The sequence below is a fragment of the Chiloscyllium punctatum genome, chromosome 44 (assembly GCF_047496795.1).
Source record: "Chiloscyllium punctatum isolate Juve2018m chromosome 44, sChiPun1.3, whole genome shotgun sequence".
NCBI classification, from domain to species: domain Eukaryota; kingdom Metazoa; phylum Chordata; class Chondrichthyes; order Orectolobiformes; family Hemiscylliidae; genus Chiloscyllium; species Chiloscyllium punctatum.
In genome coordinates this window covers 63,811,824-63,837,503 of record NC_092782.1, presented here as the reverse complement: position 1 = coordinate 63,837,503, position 25,680 = coordinate 63,811,824, and the positions used below count along the sequence as shown (strand labels likewise).

Below are 25,680 nucleotides of genomic sequence, written 5' to 3'. Positions count from 1 at the left end.
TAATACAACCCTTTGGTTTTAAACAGTGAACATTGCAGTTTAATTCTTTTCATAAATACCTGGGTTTTAGGATTTCCAAAAATAAAGAGTAAAAATGTCTTGCAATATCATAACAATCACCAAATCTGATTGTTGTAGAAAATATATCCGCAATGACAAGCTTTTCTATTATCTCCGTACTCACTTGACCCTAACACCAACAATTCTTTCTTTCTCTTATTCTGCTGAAACAATCATTTCATTGCTGAGTTATCATTCCAAAAACACACTGATCAAACACAATGCACCGTGACTTATTTACTGATGCATATTTCTTTGAGCTGAGTGGATCAAGTAAGAAATTGCAAATTGCAACAGAAACTTTGATGATGAAATGTTCAGGATGAGCACAAAGTGTTGTTTCCACTTTTTCATACAAAATGCATGTGTACTTTTAGCAGGGGGAGCTGCATTGTGTTTAGAATTGAGTAGCTTAATCAAGCTCCCCCTCTCTAACTGAAGTGGAGTAAATCATCTGAGATCAGAGATCAAAGCCAAGAGCTTTCTGATCATTTTTGACACAGCTACTCACAGTATAGAGTTGCTGGGTGATAAAAGTTTCAGGTTTCTTTATTTTAAAAAAAAGCAAGAAATCATCACAATGAAGTCTCACATAATCTAAAGGAAAAGTTCATTAAATTGACACATCAAAGGCAGCTTCATGTTTAGAAATGTTTGCAACACAATTGTATTGGTATTGATGTAGAATATGTTTCAGATTCTTTAGTTTATATGAGTTATTTCTTCATGCTTGATAAGACTGCTCTGCTCCTTGTAACTTGCTTCTATATTAATTATTAATCTTACCCCAAGATGACTTCTGTTCAGATTGCTGAATGTTAACTTCCAATCAACTGTCTTAGATCTTAGCAAAATACAATCCAGATGGGATCACTTTAAACTCAGGAGGGTTCATAAATATATTTTATCTCTGCACAATTTATTTTTCCCTTTAATTTGTGTTTTCAAATTTCATGGCACACAATAAAAGTGATTCTGAGGGTAAGCATTGTTCATTGCCAAATGCTACAACAAAGCATGCTACACCAAGTAATTATTGTACAGGTTAAACACGGATGGAGTTTTATGCCTTTTTTTAAAATAGGCTGGCAGTCAATTGTTAACAGAATGCAAACAGCAGTTAAGGGCTCTTAAATCTTTGAGCAGAAATAGCCCAATTTTGCAAGTCATGATTGAAACAAACTTTGCCATGACTTGAGGCTCACCTGAGGGTGAGAGAGAATATATCTATGGCGTATTTGATTTAGATTGGTTAAATAAAGAAAAATTATTGTCATTATTATAAATGTGATGACAGAACAGTGCTCAAGGCTAAAGCGATGAAATCCGCTAACTGGGGCCCCATGCAAATTACTTTACAATGAAAATTCAACCCCACTTTCAGCACCATGCCCTCTGGGCTCGTGTCAACAGGGGGCTTGCCTGAAACTGCCAAAATACGTGTTTCATTAATGTGACCCCTAGCATGTAGCAGCGAAAGGTTACATTCATTATTTTATGTGTCACAAAGTCAAACTTTCTGAATGGGATTTTGTCGATATGGAATTGAATGTGGGTCCTGGGAAACCTTTGACATAACTCCTTTTTGCCACAATTAATGTTCATTGTTATGTTAAACAATTTACAATGATCCTTTCAATCCTAGATACATTCTTTTATATAGGAATACCCTTCATTGAATAGTATAATAAGAAGAAAGATCATTAAGAAAATGTAAGTGCACAATATTTAATGTTTACCATTTATCTGGACTACACCATTAAAATACTCCAACTAACTACATAAAATGTGTTTCCATCTTACTTTTCAATGGGAAGTCCTTACTATCAGAATAGGAAAATGCCATTCATCACCTACATATAATTCCAGCAATGAACAGCTGATCTGCATTAAAAGTTGTATTTACTCCCCTCAACTGAAGAAGTCTGCTGTCCTTATCCAGTCTAGCCTACACCTCAAACCACAGCAATGTGGTTAACTCTTAACTGTTCTTTGGGCAATTGGTGATGGGCAATAAATGCTGGTCCAACCAGCAATGCCCAACATCCAATGAATGAATCTTAAAAATGTAGTGGACTCTCAATAACCCTGCAAAGTGGAAACTACTCAAATGAATCAAAGGATCAACACAAGCTTCTAACCAACAAGAAATGATATCCTTGTCATCAATACTCAATTTCCATTTATGCATTTTAAGAAATTAATCTCTACCGCACTCTTTCCAAACCCAATAATTCCCATAAATGTGGCATGGGAACTATACGCAGTTCTCCAGAAATGGTCTAGCCAGGACGCACTATCACCAGAGCCAAGCTTTCTTCCCTAATGTTATAGCCTTCCACCATAAAATCTACCATTCTTTTATGATTATAGGATAGAGAATTAGCTCATGGGCAAGAAACAGCAAATAGGGATAAGGAGTTCTTTTTCACATTGGCAATCTGAAACCAATGGATTTCCACAGGGATCAGTCCTGGCACCACAGCTGTTTACAATATATATTAATGACTTGGAGGAAGGAAGTAACTCATGTACTCTAGCTAAATTTACAGATGACACAAAAATAGGTGGAAAAGCCAGTTTTAGGATGGATACAAATGGTTTACAGGAGATATTGTTAGGTTAAGTAAATGGGTAAAAAGCTGGTTCATGTTGTATAATGTGGGCAAATGTAAAGTTGTTCATTTAGGAAGGGAAAACAAACAAACAAAATATTATTTAAATGGAGAAAAACTGCAGAAACCTGCAACATAAAGGGCTGTAGGAGTAGAATTGGTAAGTGTGCCTTATTTATCAGTAAGTACCTCTTATTTCAAAGGGATTGGAGTATAAGAGAAGGGAAGTCTTACTATAACTGTACGAGGTGCTGGGGAGACCACATCTGGAGCACTATGAGCAGTTTCGATCCCCTTATTTAAGGGAAAGATATCATCTCATTAGAGGCAGTTCAGAGAAGGTTCACTGGGATGATCTCTGGGATGGAGGGAATTGTCTCATAAGCTAAGGCTGAATATGTTGGGACTCAACTCAGTGGATTTTAGAAGTATGAGAGATGATCTCATTGAAACATAGGATTCTTAAGGGGCTTGACAGGGTGAATGCTGAGAGAACATTTCCCCTCATGAGAGAATCTGGGACCACAGGACATTGTATCAGAATAAAGGGGTGTCAATTGAAGACTGAGATGAGAAAGAATTTCTTCTCTCAGAGAGGTGTAAATCTTTGGAACTCCTTGCCACAGAGAGCTGTGGCCATAGAATCCTTCCATATATTTAAGGCTAAGATAGACAAATTTTTATCATTAGGGGAATGAAGGGATTATGGGGAAAAGACAAGAAAATGTCAGATCAGCAATGATCACATTGGATGGTGGAGAGTGCTTAAGGGCTGGATGTAGGTTTGCTCACTGAGCTGGAAGGTTCATTTTCAGATGTTTTGTCACAATACTAGGTAACATCTTCAGTGCACCTCTGAATGAAGCACTGGTGGTATGGCCCACTTTCTATAGTTGTTTGGATTTTCTTGGATTGGTGATGTCATTTCCTGCGATGACATCATTTCCTGTTCTTTTTCTCAGGGTTAGTAAATGGGATCCAAGTCAATGTGTTTGTTGATAGGGTTCCAGTTAGAATGCCATGCTTCTAGGAATTCTCGTGTGTGCCTCTGTTTGGTTTGTCTTAGGATAGATGTGTTGTCCCAGTCAAAGTGGTATCCTTCCTCATCCATATGTAAGGATACTAGTGTACTCATACAGATGAGGAAGGACACCACTTCGACTGGGACAACACATCCATCCCAAGACAAACCAAACAGAAGCACACACGAGAATTCCAAGAATCATGGCATTCTAACCGGAACCATATCAACAAACACATTGACTTGGATCCCATTTACTACTCCCTGAGGAAAATAACAGGAAAAGACATCACCACAGGAAACAACATCACCAACCCAAGGAAACTCAAACATATAAATGGAAAGCGGGCTACACTACCAGTGCTTCATTTGGAGACTCACTGAAGATGTTACCTAGTATGGTGATGAAAGGTCTGAAAATGAACCTTCCAGCTCAGCGAGCAAACCTACATCCAGAACCTCAACCTGAGCTACAAATCTATCAAAACCCATTAGGGCCTTAGGGCTCCAGTGACCTACTTCCATTACTATTTCTTATGGTGTTATGGTCTAACCTTTTCACAATCCTTGACTCTCTTTGGAATATCACTGCTCCTGGATTTTCACCAATTAAGAAATACTAAGTTTTATCTTTTTATGCACTTATGAATAATCACAATTTACCTGCATTGAAATCCATTTGTTACAGTCCTACCCATTCACTCAATCTAATACACGGTGGCACAATGGTTAGCACTGTTGCCTCACAGCGCCAGAGACCTGGGTTCAATTCCCACCTCAGGCGACTGACTGTGTGGAGTTTGCACAATCTCCCTGTGTCTGCGTGGGTTTCCTCCGGGTGCTCCGGTTTCCTCCCACAGTCCAAAGATGTGCAGGTCAGGTCAGGTGAATTGGCCGTGCTAAATTGCCCGTAGTGTTGGGTAAGGGGTAAATGTAGGGGTATGGGTGGGTTGCACTTCGGCGGGTCGGTGTGGACTTGTTCGGCCAAAGGGCCTGTTTCCACACTGTAATGAAATCTAATTTCTCCCTTTTTAATGTTGCGCACACAATATTTATCACCAATCTTTGTGACAATAGCAAACTGGAATGTAAGGCTGCCTTCTTGTGTTCACCAAGTCAGTCATATACTGAATTGTTGAGACTCTAGTACTAATGGCCATGGGACATCATCTGCCATCTCCTCTCAGTTTGACTACATATGTACAATTCATACTTGCAGTCTGCTACCACAAAGGTGATCTCCTCCCCAGTGCAACAACTACCTTAAACTCAATGAGCTTTAACAATAAACAAAGTTTCTAATGTTGGCTATTTTCAGGATATCCATATAAACTGTATCCATTGATATTCCCCATTCCACTACTTTAGTTTTGGGGTCAGTTGGTTGGATGGCTGGTTTGCAATGAAGAGTAATGTCAATAGTGTGGGTGTAATTCCAACACCGGCTAAGGTTACCTTGAAGGACTTCCCTCCACAACCTTTCTCCTCACCTGGAGGTGTGCTGACCCTCAGCTTAAACCACCCCCACCCCCATTGTCTTTCTCCAATGGGAAAACAGGACTATAGTGACTTGCCTTTCATTACTTCCTCAAAAATCAGTTGGGTTTGTTACCCTTTCCACATTCACATTGAGTGCCTCTCAGCTTAAATTCATCTATGTGTTTAGTCATGCTGTCCTGATATTCCAATAACATTTCACAAGGATATTTCACTGGTATAACTGACTGCAAGAGGGATTTAGCACGGAACTCACAAAGAGAGAAGGTTGGCAGTGCTGGAGTTGAGACAGTCTATATTGACTATGAACATTGAAATGGTTTATGTGAATCAAATCCATGTTCACTAGTATTCCCAAAAATTGCACGACTGCAGAACAAATATTTTGAAGAGACACACTTGCACAAGTCAATCTCAATCTACTCATGTGTTCTGCTCTGAAATACAACATCACAATTGAAGTATGTCTTCCATCAGGGAGATGTTAGTGAAAAGCTAAACAACAGTTTCTTTTACGAGGTTGAAAGACCTTTTGTCTAATCTGTCATTTTATCTTGCTTTTCTTTCAGATTTCCAAAGTTCACCATGTTTCCTTTTGCTTCACAAATGTCTTTATTCAGACTCAGCAGCATTTAGCCAACTTGCTTGACTGACAGAATTATACATGGTTTCAGTCATGATTGACACAACCTGTGATCCACATCACCGTGATCCAGGCCCCTGGGAATCTACACATGTTTGATCCGTACACTGTAAGAGATCAGTGATCTGAAACTGTGAGACACTGAGCACTCACAACGTCATTCTGGAATATCTGACTGAGAAGCTGTACTTTATTATTTTGTCTGATACTTAAGGGCCAATTTCTCAATCAAAAAAAAAGTTATAATATAATGCAGATATAATGTAGAATGCATAATGAGAAGTTTAATGAATGAAATGGCTACATAACAGTGATACTTACCAAAGGATGCTTCCCAGTCAATTTGCACATTTCAACTCTTTCTTTGGTTCCAGGCCAGTGAATCTGCAAAAGAAAATGATCGTTAAGCTTTCAACATTACACCATGTGATTATGTTGCTGTTTTGCTTCAAGAATTAAAGATATGTACAATCCTGAAGTATACAGCTGAATTTCCCATTTCCCTTTCTGAGTCCATTGATAGTAAAATATGGGGTGGAGCCAGGCAACACCGGTTTGATCTTCAATTAATTCATCTGAACTAATCTTACAGGAAGGGCATTATGATTTAAACCAACATCACCCAACTTTACTCATACCAGTCAGGACTAATAAATGATTAACCAGAATTAACTGTTTGATTGCCATCCTGTAATGTCAGGACTGCCATAAGAAGAGAGACTGCATCAGTTAGCGTTACTTTCACTGGAGCTTAGAAGAATGAGTGAGGATCTTGTAAAAACCAATAATATTCTAACTGGACCAGACACAGTAAAAGCAGGAAGGATGTTCCTGTTGACCTGGGAGTCCAGAACCAAGTGACACAGTTTAAGGATTTGAGGTAGGTTACTTAGGGCTGAGAGGAGGAGAAATTTCTTCGCTCATAGAGGGGGGAGCCTGTAGAATTCTCTTTCATAGAAGCAATTGAAGCCAAAACATTGAACAAGAAGGAGTTGGATATAGCTCTTAAGGCTAAAGGGATCAAGTGATATGGGAATGGAGTACTAAGTTGGATGAAAACAGAAAGTGCTGAAGAAACTCAGCAGATCTGGCAGCATCCGTGCACAGAAAGCAGAATTAATGTTTCGGCTCCAGCAACTTTCCTTGGAATTGAAAAGGCATCAAGTCCTAAGATTGTTGAGCTCAATATTGAGTCCGGAGGGCTGCAGGGTCCTCAAATGGAAAATGAGGTGCTGTTCTTCCAGCTTACACTGAACTTCACTGGAGCCCTGCAGCAAACCTCAGACAGAGATGTTGGCCAGGGAACAGGGTGGTCTGGCAAAGTGGCAGGCAACTGGAAGCTCAGGATCTTTTTCTTTTTAACAGGCAGAACATCGGCATTCTGCAAAACAATCAGCCAGCCAGAATATCATCTCCCCAATGTCAAGTGGAGTTGTGGTATATTAAGATTCTTGAAAATCATGATGATGTAACTGATCATGAGTCTTACAGCCTAAGAGTGAAGACATCAGTCTAGAACAAGCATATGCAAAGGGAGGTCTTCAACACTGCAATAGACAGCTGTCTCTGATAACCTTCTGTGTACAGATATAAATGCTGTTCATTCATCAACCAGAGTTGTGGTGGAGAAGATGATAGGTCACCTGGAGATAAGGTTCTGATGCTTGAATCAGTCTGGGAAGTCCTCACAATAAATTCCAAGCAGACTGTGCTACATAATCCCAGCTGGGAAAACAGGAATAGTTTTGTGAAGATTGAGCCGGTGTTGGAATAATTAAAAATTGTGAATGCTCAAGATTCCAGATTTGAGGGAGTGTGGAGATCTCAAAGGGTTGGTAGGCTGGTAGGGGCAGTAGGCAGGGATGAAAGTGGAGTAAAAACCACATCCAGATCTTATTGAATGGCAGAGCAGTCTGGAGAGGTTGAACAACATCTTATGGTCAAAGATTTGGAGGAGTAAAACCATGGAAGGAACAATAAACAAGAATTAGAATGTTAAAATAGAGATGTTGCTGAGAATGTTCCCCAGAATTTTGTTTGGTTCTGTGCAGACCTCAAGGTCCATGCGTGGCAGGAACACTGCAATTTCCCAGCAGGGTGAGGAGTGACGCGGGAGGGGTGAGGGGGTTTTGGTGCAGATCAGGCCCCAGTGTTTTGGATGTGCTCAAGGACAAGTATCCTGAACAAACAAAATCCTTAAAACAAATTCAACACTTCCAAGCGCCTCAAACACATTACATGTAAACCATGACATCTTGCATATAATTTATTTAAATGTTGGCATTCAATATATATATCCAACTCCAAAATAATCCAGAAAAGCCTAAAATTAACTTGCTGTATTGGTATGCAATTTTCCATAATATGACAGAGCATTCTTTAAACAGCATCAGAAAGATTATCATATCTCTGGTCATACAGTGTTTCTCTGTGGAATGTTTTCCTGTTGGCAGACTGTTTTCATTAGAACACGCAGCATTTGAGCCAAAAGAGAAGTAATTTGGGACACTGAATCTTACAGGCTTTCCGTGTTTTCAACATTCTTTCCATTTTAAGAGTTCTTCCTCCAATACATTTTGTGGTTTCTCATTTTTATAATTTCCTGGTGTAAGTGTTAAGGACAAAGAAATACTGTGCTATTGGATGCTGAAGATTGCCTTTGGCACATAGGAGCAGACATCTTGTTGCAAGTTCAATGTAGATCGCAGGAATATCAAAGATTTTATTCTGATAGTGGAGCCATAAGAGTTCACCTTTTGTCAAGTAACAGCATTGATCATTTAATAGTAACATGGTAATTTATTCCACTTTCCAATGAATGTTTCTGTTGTACTTTTTTTGTTAAGATCAAGTTTGTTTTTGTGGTGAAGGTTACATGGAGTTTCTTTTGAACCATTTAAAAAATCAATAACTTGCAGAATTGTTTCTGAGCATATATTCCAAAGTTAATCTTCAAATTTGTCCTGTCTGATTTCCAGTAAGTGACGTCATTACCGAAAAATGCATTTTTAAATTATCAATGAATCTATATATGAACTTTAAATAGGAATTCCATGAGATGTTTTACAAATTGAATTTCATGGTGAAGACAGAGAAATCAAATAAAAGATTGGAAATCAATGTCAGGGAGAAAGCAGCATCAAACTGGACACAATTCTTTACAACAAATAATGTAAATATAATACATAAGAATCTGGATTCACATTAGCCTAAGTTACCTCATAAAATATTGCTGAAAACTAGAAAATTTCACATTTTACAATGCCCAAAAATGCAATACTATAAATACCTAGGTTAGTACAACAAAGGAAACAAGTGAACTGGAAGCAAAATATCAGCAATAGAATTATGGTATCATTATAGTTGGTTCCAATCTTGTTTCAGTTGTATCGGCATCACAAATGAATATCCATATACCATCAAGTTTCTTATTATGAATGTGGTTACCAATGTGGGAATGAGTTTTTTTTCATGACATTGACTGAAGAATAAACATTGGCCAGTACGCTGGGGAGAAATCTCCTATTCTTCTTTGAAATTATGCATGGTGATGTTTTACAATCATCTGAACAGGTTTTGATTTAGCATCACATTGAAAAATGTCACCTCAAACAGTGCAATGTTCCATCAGTATTACACCAGACTGTCAGCACTGGCTCTTACACATTCAAGCTCTGGGCTGGAACTTGAAGCCGAAACCCTGTGGCTTTAAACAAGAGTACTGTCATGTGGTGATGTGATGTACTAATGGTCTGCTATCATCATGTTCTAATACCTATGTTCACTCCTGTAACATAAGAATGAAACATGGGTCATGCAGTGCTGAAAAATACAATGAATTTTCTTTCAGCTCCTGAGGTTTATAGATTACATACATTATCTCTACATTATGTATATTATCGTGTACATTATGTACATTACAATCACACATACTGTGATCAAGCTAAGCAATTCAGATGTACTACAGAAACTTTCCCTCAGCACGGCATGCTTCAAGTGAACAAGCTCAATAAGATGGAGGGCTAATGCTCGAAATGTCGATTCTCCTGCTCCTTGGATGTTGCCTGATCGGCTATGCTTTTCCAGCACCACACTCTCGACTCTGATCTCCAGTATCTGCAGTCCTCACTTTCTACTCCTCAATAAGATAGACACTGAGAGCTCTTTATCAATAGGTCATGTACTATATATAATGATAACCTCATGAATATCTCCCTTAAAAGTATCTAACATATAATTATAAAGACTCAAGGATTTTATGGAAGTGAGGAAGCAAGTCACCGCAGAAACATGCAAAATAGCAGCGGACCCTTTCAGCGTGCAGTACCATCCAACACAATCATGGCTGATCTGTTTATGTTCCAAATTCCACATTCCCTTTCCTAATCATTTTTCTTTCTCCTGCCTGATAAGAATTGATCCACTTCTTTTTCAAACATGTTCAGTAACTCTGCAACCACCACAGTTCTTTAGTTGTTTGCAGCTTGGTCAGATCCTATCAGGAATGTTGTGTTCACTTCTGGCAACTGAATGTCAGCAAACGTACACTAGCCTGCCCTTGAACAGGGTACATGGACATTCACCAGGCCTTAAAGAGTTACACAACAAAGCCAAATTGCACAAATGTGACTCGCTTTTTATTTCCACTGTAACTGCTGTCAGAGAGAGAGGTACAGGTATACTCATCCTGGGGGTGGCCAGAACACATGCAAGTATTCCTGATTCCTCTGAAGTCAGCAAATGGAACATCAGTGAAGTTTTCAAGCCTTGTTTTACATCGCTCACAATGCAGAGCAGGAGAGCAAATCCATGCTCAAGTCAGAAGAAAAAATGTCAACGAGACGGTAATGGTAGTGGCATTTCATCATGGAACACGTATATCTGCCAAAGTGCCTGAATTGCATTGTTAAATACTTTGCTCAGAACAACAGAAGGTAGAAGTTTGAAAAGCTTCAGACAGAGTTGTAAAGCTGTCACCCAAGTTGGGAGAGAGTTTGCAGAGCAAGCAAACTCCTGTACACAACAGTGAGCTCACTTGGACAGCTCACAGGACTCACAGAATCATGAACCCATGGCCCCCCAATCAGCAACAATTTTTGTTAATTTAGTATGTTATTTAAGGTAATAAATTATACTAAATTAATTGAGCAAGGAACTTTTTGATAAGGTAGCTTGGGCACAGTTCTTTGGCAGACGAAACTTGTTCCATTATAAAACATTACAACTGACACTTTCATTGGAAGGCATTTCAATTTGGCATCCACTGAAGAAATTATTGCTGGCAATGCCGTGACTTTCCCAATGGCATTTACCCCTCTTGCTGTTCATGGCTTTGTTATCCTGGGCTTCATTTTAAGTCATTCACTCAGTTCTCATTTCAAGTTGGCTCACTTAACATTATTTTGCTTTACTGATGTGAATAAAATAGTCACCATATATTTGCCGACATTGAGAGTTTCAGTTTCCTATTGGCTGCCAGGCTTCCTATTCTGTAGCCTGATTAAGCCAGGTCAATTAAAACTTCATCAGATGAGCCTCATGGTGGCCCAGGCTTAGCACTGCTGCCTCACAGCACCAGGGAGCGGGGTTTGATTCCAACCTCAGATGACTGTCTGAGCGGTGTTTGCACATTCTCCCCGTGTCTATGTGGGTTTCCTCCCACAGTTCAAAAAGGTGCAGGTTAGGGTGGATTGACCATGTTAAATTACCCATAGTGCCCAGGGATGTGCAGATCTCATTCCACACTGTAGGGATAATATGAGTACTCTATCAACTTATGCTTCTTCTAATTCTTCTATCATTTCAATTTATTTTGGTTTTAAGATTATTTCATTAAAAATGTAGGCATTTAGGAATCATAGAATTCCCACAGTGTAGAATCAGGACATTCAGTACATGAAGTCCACAGCGACTCTTAGAAGAGCTTCCCATCTATACACACCCTCCGACCTTATTCCTGTAACCCTGCATTTCCCCATGGCTAACCCACCTAGCCTGCACATCCCTCGACACTATGGGCAATTTCCCATGACCAATCCAACTAACCTGCGCATCTTTGGACTGTGGGAGGAAACCCACACAGACACTGGGAGGATGTGCGAACTCTGCACAGACATCTGTCCCAGGGTAGAATCAAATCCTGCTCCCTGGATTTGGGAAGCAGCAGTGCAACCATTGATCCACCATATATCATTTCAACTTGATAAAGTTTTTAAATTACTTACTGCTTAGAAATCAACAACTATACAGTGTTTCTTTTACATTTAGTAATTCATATTCTTTTGCAAGAGTTTTTCAGCTAGAAATACCTACATATGGCATAATGTTTCAACCTATGCGTTGCTTTTTCTGACCATAAATTATCACATGAACCTAACTCTAGCTTTACTATTGACTCCAATAGGAAACCATGCTTCACTTAAAGTTCTGGTTGCATCCAGAAAATGATGACATTATGAGAAGCCACTTGTTTTTATTTTCTGCTGCAACATCGCAGAGAAGATTTCCTGCACATGCCTGGATACACCTACTACATGCACTATATTAAAAATCAAGGAAGCCCTCACTGAAAGATGTTTCACTTAAAGTCTTGACTTTAAGGATAGCTGCATGCTAACAAAAAATATTATTGCAACCATTCAAAGGGGATTTAAAAAGAACAAAGCCAATACCTCCTTAACTGGTTGCAATTCAAGCAATTTGTTTCTATTTTTCACTGAATTAATTTACTAACCTAATAAAAATACTGAATAAAATCTAACAAAACAGCCAAGAATTTGATAGTTTCATTGGAAATCAGCACATTCAATTAGTACAACTGAGTTATTGTGAATGTAGAGTGTGTTGTTACTTGTGTGGCCAAATCAAGTGCACTTTAACTGGGCATTAATTCAGGAGTCAATCTTCTCATCTAAACTCTAAACTTGTATCAGAGTAGCAAAGGAAATGGGTAGATGGACCAGATCTGCTCAGATGCAACATTTGCCTGATAACCAGAGGAAAATAATCCTGATTCATTAATTTTGGAAGCCAAAGATCTCAATCTATCTTTTCTGATATATCAACAGGAAAAAAAAACAAATATCTAGGCTATTCAGTCTGTCCCATACAATTACAATACATTGTATATCACAACACGCAAATTATTCCCATACTCAGCCTAAACTATAATCTTCTGGGAGAAGTTAAAGAATACAAAATTCCTATTGCCAATTTGGAGAGATATTCAAGGGAATTCCTTTTAGAATATCATAGTCAAACAAAATTAATCCAGGGATCACTCCAGTCTGATAATTCCTTGCCATTCTTAATGCTCTTCTGTATGAGTGTAATAAAATGGTGCATGATAACCAGGGTCATAATTACTGGTGACAGAATGTGCTGCATTCCAATCTTTTCAGTGACATATTACAAATTTATTCATTGTCAATCAGATTAACCAGTTCATGTTAAAGAAATTAAAGTTTGTTTTGATTACATGACATGTTCCAGGGTTCTCAGCAGTTGTTCTGAAATTATATCCTGCCATTGCCTCTATTTGGATTACAGATGGATTAAACCCCAGAGGTCAAAGGGTGATCTTTCAGGAATTGCTAGAGGGACCCAGAGGATTGGAAAATCGCTAACGTGACACCCCAGTTTAAAAAGGGAGTAATGCAAAAGACGGAAAATTACAGACCAATTAGCTTGACCTCAGTCATGGGTAAGATCCTGGAATCCATTGTGAAGGATGCAATTTCTGAAACTTGGAGGTGTATGGTAAAATAGGGCAAAGTCAGCATAGTTTCACCAGGGGGAGGACTTGCCTGACAAATCTGCTGGATTTTTTTGAGGAAGTCACAAGCATTTTAGACCAAGACCAAGGAGAACCAATGGATATTATCTACCTGGACTTCAAGAGACCTCTGACAAGGTGCCACACAGGAGGCTACTGAGCAAGATAAGGACACATGGTGTGAGAGGCAAGGTGCTAGCATGGGTAGAAGCTTGGCTGTCTGGCAGAAAGCAGAGAGTGGATAAAAGGATCTTAGGATCGCAGCCGGTGACAATTGGTGGTTCACAAGGGTCAGTATTGGTCACAACTTTTCACTTTTAACATTAATGTTCTAGATGAAGGAACTGAGGTCATTCTGGTTACATTTGCAGATGATACAAAGGTAGGTAGAGGAACAGGTAGAATTGAGGAGGTGGGGAGGCTGCAGAAGGATTTGGACAGGTTAGGAAGCGGGCAAAGAAGTGACAGATGGAGTACAATGTGGGAAAGTGTGAGGTCATGCACTTTGGGAGGAAGAATACAGGCATGGACTATTTTCTAAATGGGGAGAAAATTCAGAAGTCTGAAGTGCAAAGACAATTGGGAGTTCTAGTTCAGGATTCACTCAAGGTAAACTTGCAGGTTGAGTCAATAGTTAGGAAGGCAAATGCAATGATGGCATTTATTTTGAGAGGACTTGAATATAAAAACAGGGATGTACTTCTGAGGCTGTATAAGGCTCTGGTCAGAACACATTTGGAGTATTGTGAGCAGTCTTGGGCCCCATATCTCAGGAAGGATATACTGACCATGGAGTATGTTTGAAGGAGATTCATGAGAATGGTCCCATGAACGAAAAGTTTAACATATGAGGAACGTTTAAGGACTCTGGGTTTACACTCAGTGGAGTTTAGAAGGATGAGGAGGGTCTAATTGAAACTTACAGAATACTGAATGGGCTGGACAGAGTGGATGTTGGGAAGATGCTTCCATTGGTAGGAGAGACTAGGACCCGAGGGCACAGACTTAGGGTAAAGGGAAGCCCTTTTAGAATGGAGATAAGGAGAAAATTCTTCAGCCAGAGAGTGGGGAATCTATGGAATTCATTCCCACAGAAGGCTGTGGAGGCCAGGTCATTGAGTATATTTAAGACGGAGATAGATAGGTTCCTGATTGTCAAGCGGTTCAAAGGTTACGGGGAGAAAGTGGGAGAATGGGGTTGAGAAACCAATCAGCCATGATTGAATGGCAGAACAGACTTGATGGGCTAAATAGCCTAATTTCTGCTCCTATGTCTTACGGTGCTCTTTCACTGTGAGAATTGCAAATCATTGGCCTGGAGATGACCTGATCTCGATTCTCATATTTGCTGAAGTCCTTGCTCAGAAAAATATTGTTTCAAAAACGGTTCTAATTGTTGGATGCTTGTTCAAATGCACATTACTGAGACTTATCAAGCCAATCATTGGTTGTTTTATTAAGTTTCATTAGATTTTACTAAGCTGTTTAGAAATGAAAAACAGACAAATATAGAATGAGTTATCTGCAAGTTTGGCATTTTCCTCTGCGTCTGAAAGGTGGGGGGGGAGAGGTATACGAGACAGGTTGTAGGTTAGCTCGCTGAGCTGGCACCATGCTAGGTAACAAGAATGAACAGCCCTCCCCACGATCCAACCCACATTTTGGGTCCGCTATACGGATGACATCTTTGTAATCACAAAATGGAACAATTTACAGGAAACCTACAACATCATCAACTGGCATAAATTTCACAAAAGAGGTGGAGAACAACACCAGACTCCCCTTCCTAGATGTCATAGTGAAACACCCAGTCAATGGAGAACTGCAGACCAGCATTTACTGGAAAGCAACACATACAGACCAGATACTCAACTACTGGAGCAATCATCACAACACCCACAAACGGAGCTGCATCAGGACATTATTTAAACAGGCCACAACACACTGCAGCCCACCCAGCAACTATGAGCAGATGAAAAATTCCTGTACAGCATATTCAAGAAGAACAGATACCTAATAAATACAGTCCTCCGATACTTAAACAACAAACCCAAACAACCAGACACAACATGCCCAGAGATTCCAGCCACACTACCATACATCAAACACATCTCAGAGATGACGACCAGACTAGTCTGACCCCTTGGCATCATGGTAGCCCATAAACCTACCAATACACTGAAACAGCGACTGATGAACCTAAAGAACCCTTTACCAACAACCAGCAAAACTAATGTCATTTATAAAATACCATGTAACAAACAATACATTGGACACAACAGGCAGAAAACCAGCCACCAGGATACCTGAACATCAACTAGCCACCAAAAGACATGACCCACTATCACTAGTATCCTTGCATACAGACGAAGAAGGACACCACTTCGATTGGGAGAACACATCCATCCTGAGACAGGCTAATCAGAGACACGCACAGGATTTCCTAGAGGCCTGACATTCAAACCGGAACTCCATCAATAAACGCATCGATTTGGACCCCATTTAATAACCTCTAAGAAAAAGAACCGGAAATGATGCCACCCATCTTAAGAGACCAAGACACATAAATACAAAGTGGGTCATACCACCAGCACTTCACCAGAGGGTCCCTAGCACGGTGACAAAACATCGGAAAATGAACCTTCCAGCTGAGTGAGCAAACTTACAACCTGAATCTCAACCTGAGCTACAAATCTTCTCAAAAATTGTATACAAGACCTCCAACTCAATAATTCCATTCAAACCTGATGCTAAGAATTAAGTTTATAAAGTGTTAAATGGTCACTTCGTCGTACAGAACTTGAGTATTGCTAGAAAGGACACATTGCTGAAGCTTTTCATCTTGCACTCATCAGGACCAATTGTACTTGGATGCTGCCTGAACTGCTGTGCTCTTCCAGCACCACTAATACAGGACTAATTGTAAGACTAGCAATGCAGAGAGGAACATTTTATGCTGTCGACTGATTGGTAGAGGTAATACCATGGGGAATGTAACTATTAGCTAATGACTGTCAGCTAACTGCTGGCTTATTTTGAAAAAAAGTAATCCAGGAAGGTTGGATCTGCATTGTGTCAGAATCGAATCAGTGAATGGCTGTCACTTTTTTGTTGAGTTGAAACAGGCTTGGTGTAATGACAAATGTAAATTGTAAGATGTGCATGTTAACCACACTATGAACCTAACATACAATCTTAAATTTCTTGGCAGTGTAACATCTCGGTTGTGGCATGTGGGAGAATCAGACTAGCATATACGGGGATGGAGAGTGTCAGTTAGTTAATGAGGTGAGTATGGGATGACAGTACAAGACAATCTCATCGAATCCCTACAGTGTGGAAACAGGCCCTTCAGCCCAACAAGACCACACTGACCCTCTGAAGAGTAACCCACACAGAGCCATTCCCCTACCCTATTACACTATATTTACCCCTGACTAATGAACCTAACCTTACACATTCTTGAACACTATGGCCAGTTTGCTTATTTGGATCGTGGGAGGAAACCTGCACAAACATCAGGAGGAGCCTCCACGCCCAAGGCTGGAATTGAACCCAGGCCCCTGGTGCTGTGAGACAGCAATGCTAACCACTGGACCACCATGCTACCCCATAGCATCTCTATAGGATCTGCTAGGTATCACAGAGAGTAACCCTCCGTGAACCTCAATGACAAGGACACTTTGCCAAAATGCGAAAAACTCAGCCTAAAGAGTTTCTTGTATATTCGGGAGGAGTCCTGCTGCAATAGGCTTGACTTCCTTCTTCCTTCTTGAATAGAAAGGATAATCAAACTACAAAAGGCATTATGAACTGCTTAATAGACATTTATTATTGTGTTCAAATACAGAGATTCTGACTGAACTCAAGCATGCAGATGGAAGGGTGAGGGAATAAAGAAAACAAATTATCTCAGAGGATATTGGACCAAAGAGTCAGATCTGTCTCATGAGAGATTCAATTCAGAACAGATCAGGAAATCAAACATACTGCAGACACAGGCATCTGAATTTTATTTACAGTCACACACTTGCATCTCTGATTTTTTTCTATGTGCTTATGACTATATATAAATGCTCACATGCCAACACTAGTTTCAAACTATAGGCCTTTCAAAATACTGCTTACATTGCTTGCACATTCAATATTGCAGTGAATTAGAAGGGGCATTTTCAGGACATAACCAATCCTAGTTTCAAGAAATGTTGCACTACCCAAAGCATTTACAGTCTAGAACAAAGAACAAAGAAAATGTACAGCTAAGGGACAGGCCCTTCGGCCCTCCAGGCCTGAGCTGATCCAAATCCACTGTCTAAACCTGTCGCCCAATTCCTAACCATCTGTATCCCTCTGCTCCCCACCTCCTCATGCATCTGTCCAGACGCATCTTAAATGAATCTCCCGTGCCTGCCTCTACCACCTCTGCTGGCAACGCATTCTAGACACCCACCACCCTCTGTGTGAAATACTTGCCACGTATATCCCCCTTAAACTTTTCACCTCTCACCTTGAAAGCGTGACCTCTTGTTATTGAATCCTTCACCCTGGGAAAAAGCTTGTTTCTATCCACTCTGTTTATACCCTTCATGATTTTGTAACCCTCAATCAGGTCCCCCCTCAATCTCCTTTTTTCTAATGAAAGCAATCCTAATCTACTCAACCTCTCTTCATAGCTAGCACCTTCCATACCAGGCAACATCCTCGTAAACCTTCTCTGCACCCTCTCCAAAGTGTCCACATCTTTTTGATAATGTGGTGACTCTGTGTCAACTCTTTCAGCTGTGTTGAGATGTAGATGTAAAAGTGTAATTCACATCACAGAATGGGGAAGCAGGCCATTCAGCCCATCAGGTCCACACCAACTTTCCAAAGAGAATCCCATCCTCTCCCTGGGATCGGGGAGTCCAGAACTAGATGGCATAGGTTTAGGATGAGAGGGGAAAGATATAAGAGACCGAAGGGGCAACTTTTTCATTCAGAGGGTGGTGCATGTATGGAATGAGCTGCCAGAGGAAGTGATGGAGGCTGTACAATTGCAACATTTAAGAGGCATTTGGATGGGTATATGAATAGGAAGGGTTTGGAGGGATATGGGCCGGGTGCTGGCAGGTGGGACTAGATTGGGTTGGGATATCTGGTTGGCATGGACGGGTTGGACCGAAGGGTCTGTTTCCATGCTGTACATCTCTATGACTCTCTCCCTGTAACCCTGTAATTCCCATGGCCAATCCACCAAACCTGCACACTACAGGACAATTTAGCACAGCCAATCCACCTAACCTTGTATATTCAGGAAGAGTGAATATCCTGAATATCCACCCAAATCTTTGGGCTGTGGGAGGAAAGCAGCAAATCCACACAGACACAGGAAGAAGGTGCAAACAGTCACCTGAGGGTGGAATTGAACTTAGGTCCCTGGCGCTGTGAGGCAGCAGTGCTAACCACTGAGTCAATGTACTGTTATTAGGCACAGCATCAGGAAGAAAAGCAACTGAAGCCATGACTGGGCATAGGTATGAGCTCAGTATTTGGGCAATGAACAAAATAGCTCTATAACTGCCTTGACCAAGATGAATCTCAATCTTGGATACTTGATTCAAGTAAATCAAGTTTGTTTCTTTCCAAACGTTAATGTGCTGGCAACAGTGATATGAAGGAGAAGAGCAAGCAAGGGAAAAAATTGAGAAGTGAATTACATTTTCTATTTTTTTTTGTGATTTCAGTCATTGCACAGCACCTTACAGACAATGAGGTTTTTTTTTCAACTGAATAGAGAGTGTGGAAAAGCACAGCAGCTCAGGCTGCATCCGAGGAGCAGGAAAATCAGGAATTCCTGATGAAGAGCTTTTGCCCGAAACACCGATTCTCCTGCTCCTCGGATGCTGCCTGACCTGCTGTGCTTTTCCAGCACCACACTCACGACTCTGATCTCCAGCATCTGCAATCCTCACTTTCTCCTCCATTTTTCAACTGAAGTCACTTTTCTAGGAGATGCAGGAGTTCATTTACAACAGCAAACTCCCACGAGCAGCAATATAATAATGACCAGGGCAAGATTGATAAATATTGCCTGGTTAGAGGGGAGAATTCTTCAACTCGTGGCATCAGACCTCGGGCTTAAGGTCCCACTGATACACTGAGGCTTTCCCTTGGCCCGCGATGAAATGTCCAGACTTTATGATGAAGTTTCCAAATTGGAGCATGTACCTTCTGACCACGAGGCAAGAATTTGGCCAAAGAACAGAATGGACATCTTTACCAGATCTTCCTGCTAATCTACACATGAATAATTTAGATGTCATAGACTGTAAATTTCTCAAACTGACAAGTTATTAAAATCATTACTTACACTCCAAAATATCACTGTGACATCCACAACTATTCAATTGCATTCAAACACAGGTGGTGTATCTTTTTACCCACCTGGTAATTTATAAACGTGATAACTACTTCAATTCTGTGATGTTAAAAATTCAACAATTAGTGACACTCGAGAACTGGCCATTGCCATTTTTTGCCCATTCCTTGATTGTTTGCCATTCATATTAATCACAAACATTTCACAGCTCCTGACCTTTTTACAGAATTGTGTTCACAATTTTAAGTCAAAAGCTTTTTCAATTTACTACACATTTCTCTGACTGTCCAATGAACAGGTTATAAGGGATACTGTAGGAAATGACTGACATTTGACGTAATTACACAGGTAGAACTATGTACACACAAAAGTACAAATTATAGCCCTTCAGAATCTGCTTCACCCCTCAGTAAGACCATGGCTGATCTGTTTTTGTTTTCAAAGCCACATTCCCATCTATCCCCAATAACCCCCAATAAAATGCAAACATTTGTTAAAGGGGAGGGAGTGGCAGAGTGGTATTGTCACTCGACTAATAATCCAGCAACCCAAAATGCATGCACTGGTGACATGGGTTCAAATCTTAATAGAGCAGATAGTAAAATTCGAATCCATACAAATCTGGAATTAAAAGCAAGCCTAATGGTGATTGTCCAGTTGTAGAGATGTACAGCACAGAAACAGACCCTTCGGTCCAACTCATCCATGCCGAACACATAGCCTAAATTAACTTAATCCCATTTGCCAGCACTAAACCCTTCCTATTCACATACCCATCCAGATGCCTTTTAAATGTTGCAATTGTACCAGCCTCCACCACTTCCTCTGGCAGATCATTCCATACCTCTACTACCCTCTGCGTGAAAAAGTTTCCCCTTCGGTCTCTTTTATATCTTTCCCCTCTCACCCTAAACCTATGCTGTCTCGTTCTGGACTGCCCCACCCCAGAGAAAAGATTTTGTCTGTTTATCCTATCCATGCCCCTTATGATTTTATAAACCTCTATGAGGTCACCTCTCAGCCTCCGGGGAAAACAGGCCCAGCCTATTCAACCTCTCCCTGTCGCTCAAATTCTCCAAACCTGGCAACATCCTTGTAAAGTTTTTCTGAATCTTTTCAGGTTTCACAACATCCTTCCAAAAGGAACATTGTTGATTGTTGGAGAAAACCCCATCCAGTTCACTACTGTCCTTTAGGGAAGGCAATCTGCTGTCCTTATCTGGCCCAGCCTACATGGCATGGCAGACCCAAAGTAATGTGGCTGACTCCTGATTTCCTTCTGCAAGGGCACGAGCCAGCCATTCCGTTCAGTGGCTTCTCGGGATAGGCAGCAAATGCTGGCCCAGCCAGTGCCACCACCATACCATGAATCCCATTTAAAAAATCATTGTATGTAATAACATTCTACGGCACAGCAGGACTATATTCATGTAAACCATTGACAATTTACATTTTGCTTTTCAAGACAAAAATGTGAGCAGCACATTTTCCTGATTCTACATCAATCAGAACATGCCGAAGTGGTGAATAATGAGCTGCTTGGGGCAGAGAAAAAGCCTGATGAAGGGCTTATGCTCGAAACGTTGACTGGCCTGCTCCTCAGATACTGCCTGACCTGCTGTGCTTTTCCAGCACCCCATTCTCCACTCTGATCTCTAGCATCTGCAGTCCTCACTTTCTCCTGGAGAAGAAGCCAATCTTGGGATCCTGAATTTTAATTAATTTGGGTTAATGGATGGAAAACAGATGGTGGTCTATGTTTCAGTCGTGTGCACCTTGAATTCTGACATTCCTGCATCCAAGTGCTCTGCTCTCTTCAAACACCAGAATAGAAAACCATTCCCAGTACTAATGATGCCAAGGTTCCCCCAATATGAGCTAGTTTTGTACAATTCTTGCAGCATATCTAATCTCTCATATTGAGATCACACAGTCTCAAAAAGATATTTCAATGCCCTGAGGCTATAACTAACTACTTTATAAAAGCATCTGCCTCATCTTTACATGTCCCATAATTAAAACAAACCTCGTACAATCTAACCCTTATTTTCTGATTTACTTGCCTTTTCTTTCAATTTCTCTGTTGTGATCATGTCCTAATTTATTGGTCCTGAATCTTGCTTTGGAGTTCTCTGTTTTGAATTTATTCCTGAATCCATTGAGTTACAGAGCACTGCTCAAAATATGAGACTGACGAAAGAACAACCTTAAAAGTGGGTAAAAATAGGAGGGTGGATTGGTGGTATTGTTTAGCTGAAACTTCTGGAGACCAGCATTTTACTTCAGAGTTTATAAATGCGTTCCAGCTCTTTTCAATAACTTTGGAACATCATACAGAGGAAGAAACACCCATGGAACCATCAGCAGTTACCATAGCAATGATCACTGCTGTTGTGTTGCTCCTCCTGGGTGTTCAATGCAAAACACTGTGGATAAGGGTTCAGGCATACCGATCTCTCCCAGCTACTGAGACTCGGCGTATGACTGATTATTGTGTTTGGCAAAGCTCAGACAATAATAGATTGTGCCTTTCTTCACTAAGAAAACACAAAGTGCTATATATAGTTATTGTACAAAGTATTTTTAAAGTGTTTAAAATACTCAGCATCAAGATGACATTTATAAATGTTAAATCTTACGTGCAACCAAGAGAGAACTTAAATTGACAAAGTCACTTATTAGACCCTTGGGACAGACCAAAGTAATTCACTGCTAATCATTAAATGCTTGAAGTACAAACCCTGTTATTATGTGGACAGTAGGGGAGTTAATTTGAGAGCAGTGGAATCCTACAAGCTGCAGGTCAGCTGGAGAGCGAGCTCGATGTTTTGATCACATATGTTGAAGGCAAAATAATCATCTAAGACACAGGGGAAACAACCTCCTTTCCTCTGAAATGTGGCAAGGTCTCTTTTATTTTCCCCGCAATGAGACATCAGTTCCAAAAGTGCTGACAGGGTACATTTCCCATAGTATTTCACTGAGACCTTCACCTCAATCATATGGTCAAACACCAGAATGAGTTTCCAGATACAGTGGTAAGGTTCCTGTCACTGAGTCAACCTTCCAGGCCAAATGGGGTTAGACTGGGTCCACAATCCAGGCAGAGTTAGCTCATCATAACTGCAGTGAGAGTTGGCCAGCGATGGGGGATTCAGAGAACAAACAATCTGGGTCTTCACTCCTAATTCGGATTCAGTGACATCAGGGGAGAACTCTTCCAATGGTCCCCAGCATCACAGATACCAGCCTTCAGCCAATTCAGTTTACTCCACGTGATATCAATAAATGGTTGCAGACACGCGATACTGCAAGGGCTGTAGGTCCTCACAACATTCCGGCAATAGTACTGAAGTCTTGTGTTCCAGAACTTGCTGTTCCCTTAGCCAAGCTCTTCCAGTACAGTTATAACACTGGCATCTACCTGACAATGTGGAAAATTGCTCAGGTATGTCTGTACATAAAAATCTGGATAAATCTAACTTGGCCAATTAATTGTCCATCAGTCTACTCTTGATCATTAGTAAAGTGATGGAAGGTGTCATTAACAGAGTTATCAAGCAGCACCTGCTCAGCAATAACCTGCTCAGTGACCCCAGTTTGGGTTCTGCCAGGGCCACTCAGCTCCTGACCTCATTACAGCCTTGGTTCAAACATGGACAAAAGAGCTGTGTTCCAGAGGGGAGGCATAGAATCATAGAAACCATATAGTGTGGAGACAGGCCATTTGTCTCAAGTCCTCCAGAGAGTAACCCACTCAGACCCATTCCCCTACCCTATTGCTCCCGATTTATCCCTGACTAATGCACCTAACCTCCACATACCTGAACACTACGGGCAATTTAGCATGGCTAATTCAACTAACCTGCACATCTTTGGACCGTGGGAGGAAATCAGAGCACCTGGAGGAAACCCATGCAGACATGGGGAGAATTTGCAAACTCCACAAAGACAGTCGCTTGAGGCTGGAATCAAACCCAGGTCCCTGGTGCTGTGAGGCAGCAGGGCTAACCACTGAGCTACTGTGCTGCCTATGAAGGAACACCAACAAAACTGGAATCAATGGATATTGGGAGCAAACCCTTTCACTGGTTGGAGACATACCTGGCACATAGGAATGGTTGTGTTTGTTGGAGGGTCAGTCATCTCAGCTCCAGGACATCTCTGCAGGAGTTCCTCAGGGTAGTGTCCTGGGCCCAACCATCTTCAGCTGCTTCACGAATGACCTTCCCTCCAACAGAAGATCGTGTTCAGCACCCCTTACAACTCCTCAGATACTGAAGCAGGCCATGTTCAAATGCAACAAGATCTGGACAATATCCAGGCCTGGGCTGTCAAGTGGCAAGTAACATTTCTGCCACACAAATGCCAGGCAATGGCCATCACCAATAAGAGAAACAAATTAGCCAATGTCCCTTGACATTCAATCACTGAATCCTCCACTATCAATATCTTAAAGATTACCAATGACCAGAAACTCAACTGGACTCACCACATAAACACAGTGGCTACAACAGCAGGTCAGAGGCTGGGAATACTGAGGCAAGTAACTCACCTCCTGTCTCCCCAAAGGCTATCCACCATCTACAGGGCACAGTCAGGAGTGTGATGGAATACTCCTCGCCTGCTTGGATGGGTGCAGCTCCAACAACACTCACAAAGGTTGACACTATCCGGGACAAAGCAGCTGACTTGATTGGCACCACATCCACAAGCATCTATTCCTCCACCATCGACACTCAGTAGCAAGTGTGTATTATCTACAATATGCAGTGCTGAAACTCACTAAAGATCTTCAGACAGCACCTTCCAAACCCATGACCACTTCCATCTAGAGGGACAAGGGCAGCAGATACATGGGAACATCACCCTGTGCAAGGTCCCCTTCAACCCACTCACCATCCTAACTTGAAAATATGTCGTCATTCCTACACGGTCACTGGGTCAAATCCTGGAATTCCCTCCCTAAGGAATCTACTTACACCACATGGACTGCAGCAGGTCAAGAAGGCAGCTCACCTCCACCTTCTCAAGGGCCAACTAGGGACAGGGAATAAATACTGGGCCCAGCCAGCAACACCCACATCCCATGAATGTATTAAAAAATGATGCATAGTGACATTGGCTAATATGTAAAAACAAAATAAGTTGGAAAGTTGGTTCAGAAGTGAGTGTGCAGCAGCCATAAAATCATATACAACATGGATCAACACAGGTTGGTATGAATTTTATCCCGACAGTCAGCTGGAGGCATTAACATGGTCTCTTCTCCAGCACTAAGGGAAAGCAGGAAACCTAACAGAGACACTGAGTATCTCTGGGTACAGAATTTGTGCCATCACATGGACCATTAACAATGGAGCATCTCTGTTCAAATTGGCAAAACTAGAAAAACATTACTGCATTAATGAAACATGATTGGTCTGAACCATTGGGTTGGATTTTCTATGCCCTCACTGGGTGCACGTGGGGAAGGGAGGGGCAGGTAAAACAGGAGTTTCCAGAGCTTCCCACCCAAGCCAAAGCTCACCCCTAGACTACAGAACATGAACGTAATCAACAGTCCTCACAACTTCAGTGAGGAAATAACTGGGGGCCAATTAAGGTTGTTATAAGCTCAAATTGCTTCCAACTGTGCTGTCTGTGGTCAGCAAGGTTTTAGAAAGAATTCTGAGGGATAGGATTTATGAGTATTTGGCAAAGCATAGTGTG

The 25,680-nt window shown here is 41.0% G+C and overlaps 1 protein-coding gene across 8 annotated transcripts in view; it reads right to left on the bottom strand.

Moving 5' to 3' along the window:
- The window catches only part of sema3d (sema domain, immunoglobulin domain (Ig), short basic domain, secreted, (semaphorin) 3D), a 361,202-nt gene that overhangs the window by 159,436 nt on the left and 176,086 nt on the right, over nucleotides 1–25,680 (bottom strand). For all 8 annotated transcript variants that reach the window (XM_072563088.1, XM_072563095.1, XM_072563087.1 and 5 more), the window contains one exon: nucleotides 6,158–6,220. In XM_072563088.1, coding sequence (XP_072419189.1) covers nucleotides 6,158–6,220 — 63 coding nt within the window. The remainder of the gene's footprint in view (nucleotides 1–6,157; nucleotides 6,221–25,680) is intronic.